This window comes from Pocillopora verrucosa, chromosome 8 (genome assembly GCF_036669915.1).
Source record: "Pocillopora verrucosa isolate sample1 chromosome 8, ASM3666991v2, whole genome shotgun sequence".
Taxonomy (NCBI): Eukaryota; Metazoa; Cnidaria; class Anthozoa; order Scleractinia; family Pocilloporidae; genus Pocillopora; species Pocillopora verrucosa.
This window is the reverse complement of record NC_089319.1, coordinates 6,490,578-6,499,976: the sequence shown is the minus strand read 5'-3', so window position 1 is coordinate 6,499,976 and position 9,399 is coordinate 6,490,578. Positions and strand designations below refer to the sequence as shown.

The window sequence follows — 9,399 nt, the reverse complement described above, 5'->3', positions numbered from 1 at the left end:
ACACAGATTTTTAGAGGGGTCGGAGTTTGTGACTATAATCAGTTTACGCAAACATTTTCATTTACAGAACCACGCAACACTAAACTGATTCATAAAATGTCAGATTTGTCTGACACATGAAAGCTTAAACTGACATAAAGTGTGATCTACAGTGTCGGAAAACTAATCTCGTGCAGTAACATCATTACTCATTCGAGGTTTTATAGGTTATAGAGGGATTCATGAGAGGATCATGTTCTCCTGTAAATGAGAGAACCAAGGGTGGAATGATGTTCTTCATCCTCTCTTAAGGAAACATAAGTGAAAAATCTTAAACGAATGGCTGGCTTACCACTTCCTTGAGAGACTTCGAACGAGCCAAGCGCTTTAAAGAAAGGAAAAGTACGATCGGGAATATTCGTTCTGACATGCAAAAAATTTTGTAAAACTGTCGGGAAAAAAGTCATAAAACTTGCCGCGGCACTTTAACCCTTTAACCCCTAAGAGTGACTGGCATCTAATTTCTCCTTACAATATCACCCCTGAATCACGTATTAATGTCATGAGAATAAAGGAAATGATCACCAACTAAAGCCGGAAACTCTTGTTTGTTAGACAAATTATCTATGTCAGCACCTTAGTAAATGTTCAGAGAACATTATGGAGAATATACATACTGATCTTAGGGTGTAAAGGGTTAAAGAAGATTGTGGCAAGCTCTAAGGCGATACTTACAACGAACAGACCGCATTACGTGGCTTGGAGTTTTAACGGATCAAACTAATTAGGAACAGTGGCAAGTACAGATCAAGTTGTGCAACCTTTAGCTTGTTATAATCCTCATTTGTAAAGAAGGACAACAAGCGGCGTATGACAGAAATATATTTTTCATTAAGAATTCTGCATTGTTACTCAGCGGAGAAAATAGGAATTAATAAACAAAGCCATAGAAGTATCTAGAAGTATAAATATAACACAAATATTTCTAATATCAGTTGAACCTTTTTTCCTACTGTACCCTGCTCGTGTCATTTTTATATATTGAACACAATAGCCAAGAATCCTTCAGTTGTGCTTAATATTTGATTTGTAACATTGCTGGAGTATTAATTAGGGCTGGGTATCTCTTCACAAGCACAAACACAAAGGAAGTACCTGTAGAGGGACCTTTGCTGCTCATAAAAAGTCCCACTAATCCTCAAACGGAATACTATGCTTGTATGATTTCGCACAGTTTCACTTATGTTCAAAACTCGTACATGTTGCTTAACTCGTCCACTGATAATCTAAACGTCCCTACAGCAACATTAATAATTTACAGACAACTTGTTTTTCCACTCACCACAATCACCATCATTTGCTTTTTCGGACAAATACGGCCAAGTAAACCGATGAAGACTACGCTATGGCGCGTTTATTCTAATTTTAAAAGTCTAATTTTAACATATTTCAAACAAAGAGTTTAAAAGCTGCCGTTTCGAGCGTTAGCCCTTCGTCTTCCGCTGTGACAAAGGTCTAACGCTCGAAACGTCAGCGTTTAAGCTCCCTACGGTGGCCAATTCACAATATCAATTCAGTTGATTAAATCAAATTATTCTGTCACCGACGTAGCACCACGGTTTCTTTACAAACTTACCCCCTTTATACTTCAAACAAAGTTCCTCGTGCTTTCAAAAACTTGAGCAATTTTGACTTTGAAATGAATGAAATGAGGAATTTTCAGATTTAAGAAAAAATCTTGCCATAATATTTATATCTATTCATGTGGAAATCAGTATATTTACAAACTCCATGACCAAACAAAAGAAAAAGGCTTACTCTTCTAACCTCAATTGTTCTTGGAAATAGGTAAAGCTACATAAACTTTTACATAGAAAACCGTGTTGATCTCATTGACTCCTTTTAGGCTGTGGTGTATGTAAAACTATAAGTACACGATAAAACAGTGGAGCACTATTGGTGAGTCACAAGGAAGGGGCGAGTGTCAGACATGTGACCTAATTAGATATTTGTACGCTTAATGTCCTTTTAACCTGCAGCTGGTCACAGCAACGGCGCATTTCTTGTGTTCGTCTTTGTTTTGATTATTCGTTTGTTAAAGTTATTCGCACAATTAAGCGTTGCTTAAGGTACTGACAGCTCTGAGTTAAACGCAACTAACGAAGTCTAATAAAGACTCTCCAGAAATCGCCGGTTAAGTTAACAGTCTGAGAGGCGATATCATCGCATTCCATGTCGTTGAGGTCACCAACGTTATTCAAGTGCACCTTAAGGTGATACTTAAATTGTCCAAAGGCGGGAAACCGGTATAACCTGCCTTCAACTTCCATGTCCCCACTTTCCAACAAAGTACTTTCCACTTACTCGTCCCCAATCTTTGCAAATGTCAGCTAACTTGGAATTGCCATCCCAAGTCAATCATACAAACGAACCACAGGCATCCGGTTGCTCATCTGCCTGACTGCTGAAGTACTGGACCACAGCTTCACCAGAGCTGTTGGAAGCTGTGATCATGTGGAACGTGCGTCCTTGTTTCTTGTGGCAGTGGAAGTCGGTCTCAGCTGAGTGAGGAACAAGTGTCTTCTGAGCTCTTTCATGGCACTTTTCTGCAGAACCATGTGTGACTTATTCCACGGTATGATGTCTCAACTGACACCTTAGGAGAGGGGCTTTCGAACTTAACATTTGACACTAGAAGCCAACATCCTAAAATAAAACGAACCTAAGTGATCTGGTGACATCCATGTAACTAGAATTTTGGACATATTAAATAATAACAGGACCGAGTGGAGTCCAATTGGGTCTGTAATCATACGAGTGATTTATAGAATCGTACGACCGCAAAGCGGGAGTCCGATTTGTTAATCACTCGTATCACTAAAGACAGACTTGGACGACAATCCAAGCGACAGTCTATATTGATATCGTACAAAGGTGAATATGAAGAAGCCCTGAGAGTTATGAGAGTTGCACGTAGAAAGTTCCTGTTGTTTTTACCCAATTTTGAGGCGATCTCATATTTTTTTCCAGGGCGAACTGCTGTGGCTAACAGGGTATAAAAGGGGAAGAATGGAGATTTACTACCAATGAGGGGGATTGTAAGAACGTCACAGAGCCTTATTTGGGGGGGGGGGGGGGAGGGATCAAAATCTGTGTCATCCGATCCCAGTTTTCGCCCATGGCACTTGAAACACTCACATCCCACCGGAGCAAAATATCACTGTGTTGGGAGGTATAACACATTCACGTGTTACCTTCAATTCGCTCGAAAACCTCGTCCCTGCTCAAGTCAGTGTGCAAAGACGAACTGAAAGCCACAAGAAACAAAGCAACACCACTCAACAGAACGGGACAGTAATGGAAACCAACTAGAAGCCCTCTCATCCTGTAATTTGAGAAAGAAAGAAAAACAGATGACAAATGTTGCCCTTCTCCCTTCTTAGATGCAACAAATAGTTTTGATTGTGAATTTAGGATTTTTCTAATTACACTTTGTCTGACTCAGCGAAAGAATACGAGCGCTTTTTAAACTACCAAGTCATATAAAGGAATCTTCCCTGCTGAGGATTAATTCTTGTCCGCTGGCTTACACAAGTTACTCACCCGATAGTAAGTAAATACATCGAGTTTCTCACTCACACTCACCTTCCTTTTCTTACTTTTCCTCGACTTTTCTTCTCACGTTTATGCGGTAGTAAAGGTCTTTTGTATATATACTTCTCACTCAAACGTATTTGTCGAAGTGGCTGACTATTCAAAATTTATGTTGTTATCAAAGTTAGAGAGCAGTCTTCTTCTGAAGTTTAAATTAACCAATTTTCTCCAAATTGAATGACTTGGTTACTCCTTGCACAAGTTACTCACCCGATAGTAAGTAAATACATCGAGTTTCTCACTCACACTCACCTTCCTTTTCTTACTTTTCCTCGACTTTTCTTCTCACGTTTATGCGGTAGTAAAGGTCTTTTGTATCTATACTTCTCACTCAAACGTATTTGTCGAAGTGGCTGACTATTTAAGATTTATGTTGTTATCAAAGTTAGAGAGCAGTCTTATTCTGAAGTTTAAATTAACCAATTTTCTCCAAATTGAATGACTTGGTTACTCCTTGCACAAGTTACTCACCCGATAGGAATCTTTCCTGTTAAGGATTAATTCTTGTCCGCTGGCTTGCACAAGTTACCCACCCGATAGTAAGTAAATATATCGAGTTTCTCACTCACACTCACCTTCCGTTTCTTACTTTTCCTCGACTTTTCTTCTTACGTTTATGCGGTAGTAAAGGTCTTTTGTATATATACTTCTCACTCAAACATATTTATCGAAGTGGCTGACTATTCAAGATTTATGTTGTTATCAAACTTAGAGAGCAATCTTCTTGAAACCAGTATATTCTTACCTTCAGTTTCCTTCCACTCCTCTCGTATTTTTGTATCGAAAAACTCTTTTTTCAACTTTTTTATACAATTTTAATGAAACTTGAGACAATGATTAAAAGAAAAAAATAGAAACAGCTTAAGAACCCATACATAAATTTGCATCAGTCAACTTTGCACGAAGTACTGATCACGACTTGGGGTTAGCGTTTCTTTACATTTGAGTAAAGCGTGGGGGCATTTAATTAGAAACAAACCTAGATTACTCGGATTGTTTTTATTATCCGGATTTCTTTTCTCAATTAGTCGCATTCAGGATACAGAGCAACTTTTTCCCATCAAACAAAGCTAAATTCGCCTAATGAAAACTGAAAGAACCACAGGATGTAATTTCAAGGTTAAAAGTTTTCTTCAGTGATGAAATTGACAGGATTCCTTCTCACGTTCTAACTCGTACATTTATGACTCACAATGTGTTGGTATATCTGTTGTACCATACATGTTTTTGTGTGTTCCTGTTTTGCACCCGTGTTAGTTAAATCTGATAACCGAAGCCAATATGCTAAGAAATATATTTCTTTCGATGCTCCAATTATTTTCTCATCTTTTGCACTCTAGCTAATACCCTGCTAATATTGTTTACTCTCGCTTCCAGACAATTCTAATACAGACACCTAGCAATGTTGATAAATTAAGCGACTAACTGACTGTAGGGGAAACAATGAGTTTTGTTTTCATTGCGGGTCAAAGGAAAGCAATTCTCACTGTTTCCTGTGGGGCCAGTCACTTTGATTTTAATTTTTAAAAGTGTTTTGTCATACCTCCCAACTCGAAAATGACTGCTAAAATATTATTTTTTTACACAGGCTGGCACTCACATTTGCTGCAGTTTCACGGTGCACGACCTTATCCCGTGAGAGTCGAAAGTTCAAGTTGTTGTTTACCAAGGGGCTTTTTGTTCACCCTAGAAAGTTGGTGTATTTTGATTCACAGCGACTTGTTCTCCTCCAATCAGAAACCCCTTTGAGTTGAGAGGTACATAACGATTAAATTTTTACAACTTCTATCTTAATTAAAGGTTGAATCAGTGCTAAGGAAATTGACCACGTCAACCTCAACGTTAAGTTCAAGGATCTAAACAAGATTGGCTAGTTGGTCGAATCACGTGCGTCAAGCGTGAATACAAACATTCCAGGGAAAGTGGAATAGTACGCTTAGTTTGCACTTCGCAAAAAAATTCACCAAAACCATGAAAATCATGCCCTGCACAAAAGGTCGAGGCTAGCTGGGAAACCTCCGGGACCGAAAAAGAAAAAAAATTATCATATAGACATTGACCCTTAAGGCAATTTAAACAAGGTGCCTGACAGCAAATAAAATCCATTTCTTCCAAGAATTTGATTCAAAACGAAAGGAAAGTGAACAGAGAGGAAACAAGTCAAAAACTTGGTTTGTCTTGGATTAATTTTCTAGAAAGTGTACTGAAGAGCCGTCATCTTGGGCGTCATTTAGTTTTCGTGACTCGAGTCTTAATTAAAATATCGAACTGTGCAGAACTTAAATCTATACTCGCCCCCGTCCCAATGTATACCCCAGGGTATCCGTTCAACAGATGAGCGCACGAACGAAAAATGACTATGACTTTACTTTATTTATTTTATTTTTTCTATCAATTTCGCCAGTAAAGTTTTTTTTTTTGGTGAAAATTCATGCTGAGTGTTTTCATTGCCCTTCACACAATTTTATGTAAGCTTTCATCATTCTTTCACCTGCCCTAACACTCCCACAAAACAATCCAAAGTTCTCGCAAGCTACGACTTTTCGAAAAATAACAGATACTAATTGTCCATAAATTCGGCTTTTCGTTTTTCGACAAAAGCTGTCATCCCTTCCTTTCGATCGTCCTGCGAAATTAAAGAAAAGGAGAAATTTTTCCTTCGGGAAAGTTTCATCGCAAGTCCTTACAAATTCATTACACTGTTATTCATCACCATGGTAACAATCGAACAGACGGGGTAAGTTTCTAGAGAAACTGTAGTGTTGCGGCGGGTGGGGTATCACAAATATTATTTACATCAAAAGCGTTGATAATGCAAAAATGGCCACCATAGAGAGTTTCTAAAGCTGACGTTCCAAGCGTTAGCCTTTCGTCAGAGCGAATAGAGGAATTGTGGGTTGTGTGTAGTTTACATGCAGAAAGATGGAGCTACGCTTTTCGCGGGAACATAAGAACATTTTAATATTTTAATCCAAACTTTCTTCGGTTGCGCAGAAGACGTGAAGTATTCAGTGGATTGCTCTAGATCAGAGAGAGTAGGTGATATGTTTTCAAGAAATGGTTAAGTGGGTTTACCACTTTGTATTGCAATTGGCGTCTTCTTTCAAGTGTAAACGCCGATCAATATTAACTTACTGTTGAAAATGTTGAGTGAAACATTCTTTTCTCAAAATGCAGTCCTTCTGCTAGTGACATCTCGTAGCCTAAACAAAAAGACATTTGGGAAATTCAACCATCTACGGAACTTTCAAAGGGAATGCAACGACCATAAACTGTTCTTGCATGCATTTCTTGTAAACTGTTAAACTTTTAGACTCAAGCAGGTCAGTCATGATGATTTATATCCCGAGGCAACAAAACCCTACGCGAGATCAAGTTCTTCTCTGCTTAACTTGCGCAAAAATCTAAGTCATTTTCTCAGTTTTCTTCAATTAAGATGATGACTTAGAAACAATCAATTTGACTCTTGTGAATGGAAGTACGTCATGATGTTTTGGGCTATTTCGGTCACCAGAAAAAAGATAGTTCCGTAGTAGAAAAGTCAAATAGGATAGGTAACTGTTTTGAAGTTGACTGGTAAACCTACAAGAAACGTCTAGCGATGGACAAGATCAACACCGACTGCAGTTGACATAAAATCTTTCGAATAATCGAGGTATAACTCCGTGATGACAGGAAACAGTCAATCGGACTGTTACAACTGCCAGGGCAACACCTGTGTTGACAGCTTCTTTGGCGATCTGTACGGCAATCTTCGACAAGGATGATATTTTTGCAGCTGTCTTGATAGCTTCATCTACGAGCTCTTCTGCGGGGAAGACTTTATTAACCAGGCCTAACAAAAAATGAAAGTTTTCAAGTCTGCAATTTGAATTTAGATCTAAGAGAAGAAAAATCTCGAGAATGAGTGCGCAATGCCCCACCTGACAAAGCCGACGCCAATAATTCTTATAATTTTATGCAGTTTTATCACAGGAGTGCATGCCCCAAGTTCATACTTTTATTAACCCTTAAACCTAACTGAACAACTTGAGGTAACGCGGCCTTAACTGCGACTTTTTGAAAAAAGTATATAGAGCAAATGTACTTGAATCAAAACGAAGAGAAAGGTTGGCGCAAATAACTTTTGCCGAGAGCTTTTAATAAGAGAGGAGAGTACTGAAGACATACAAGTTTACGTAAACTCTAAAAAACCGTCTTCGAAAGAGTGCGGACATCTTCGGAAGTGAACGGTTCCTTCATGGAAATGCTAAAAAACAGAAGGGAAAAATCTACGCCTTTAACTCAAATTTTGCAGGCTTACACAAGTGTTTAGGATAAAACAGTGCGTCTCCGTTGCAGTCCTTGATGATGTGGAAGTAGTGTACACATTTCTCAATAATTTGTGTGAGAATTTCCTTGTGCCACCGGGAAGACTTACGATGCTAAGTACCTTCCTCCTTGACCCTTTAACCCCCAAGATCTGATTGTTAATTCTCCCCTATAGCTGCTACACATTTCCTTTTTAATAAGTTACGAGAATTTGACGTTAGATCAATAACAAATTTGAACTGAGAAGTTTAAATATTCTCATTACCCGTTTGCTGGATGATGTGTGTTTATTACAGGGAGAAGTTGCATGTTGATCAATTTTGTAAGGTAAAGAGGTAATGATGAACAACCGGTCAAAAATAGGAGCTAAATTGAAAGGAACATGGACCTGATTTCTGTGCATCTTCTGCTGAAATAGGATCTCCTGTGAGTATCATTTCCATAGCCAGAGACTTCCCAACAGCTCTTGGAAGTCGCTGTGTACCACCAGCACCTAAAAAAATGAAAGCAATCTTCGAGTTAGTTGCAACTTTAAGCACAAACTTAAATTTAAACTTGACACAGTTGTAATTTTACTTATTGTCAACCATACAACTCTTATAATTTTAGTTTCAGGAATTTAATATTGGGTCAACTAATTATCCCCAAATTGAAATTTTTCTTTATTCTCACCACTTATCTGGTTAATTTTGTATTGATAGTGTAAAGAGAAATTCTGTCTTGGTCACTCATGGGAGTTAAAGGGTTAAAGAACATAAAAGCAGCAATATAAGAGAGTCTAAAATAAAAAAAATTTCCATTTAATAAAAAGCCATCTTACTCCTATGATCTTTCCTGGTTACGAGTCTTTACTTCGCCAAATTACATCACTTTTTTTAAGTTAGAGCTTAAGTTTAAAGTTTAAAGTTTAAATCTTTGACCCCTAAGCGTGACTAGCATCTAGTTTCTCCTTACAATATCAGCCCTGAATCAAACATTGAGGTCATGAGAATAAAGGAAATGATCATCAATCAAACAAGCTCTTGATTGTTAAACAAATTCTCCTTGTCAGCACATTAGGAAACGTATGGAGAAAAGTATGGAGAACTTGCAGACTGATGTTCGGGTGTAAAGGGGCTAATGACTAATACTCTTAAGAAGTATAAAAAAATCTTGGAAAGGAGAAGACATCATTTTCATTTTCTTCATCTGCTATCCTGCAGCTTATTTCTGCTCTCTGATATTTTAATCAGTGGAAGTCAGTGGAATATATTATATTTTCTTATTGTGCAAGCTGATAAAGTTGTTTCTGTGGGTAATTTATGTGTGCCATACCTGGAATAGTTCCAAGCAAAATCTCTGGTTGACCAAACTTAGCTTTGTTTCCAGCATAAATGATATCACACATGATGGCTAACTCACATCCTCCTTCAAGCTGTGAAGAAAGTATTATACAACATACTTCAATCGAGCAAC

General features: G+C 38.0%; 1 protein-coding gene across 1 annotated transcript in view; it reads right to left on the bottom strand.

Moving 5' to 3' along the window:
* Nucleotides 1–6,193: 6,193 nt before the first annotated feature.
* The window catches only part of LOC136282954 (enoyl-CoA hydratase, mitochondrial-like), a 6,083-nt gene continuing 2,877 nt past the window's right edge, over nt 6,194–9,399 (bottom strand). Inside the window, exons 4-8 of the mRNA XM_066171115.1 lie at nt 9,259–9,358; nt 8,333–8,437; nt 7,349–7,468; nt 6,769–6,836; nt 6,194–6,259 (exon numbers count right to left, since the gene is read on the bottom strand). Of these exons, the coding sequence (XP_066027212.1) occupies nt 6,194–6,259; nt 6,769–6,836; nt 7,349–7,468; nt 8,333–8,437; nt 9,259–9,358 (459 nt within the window). The remainder of the gene's footprint in view (nt 6,260–6,768; nt 6,837–7,348; nt 7,469–8,332; nt 8,438–9,258; nt 9,359–9,399) is intronic.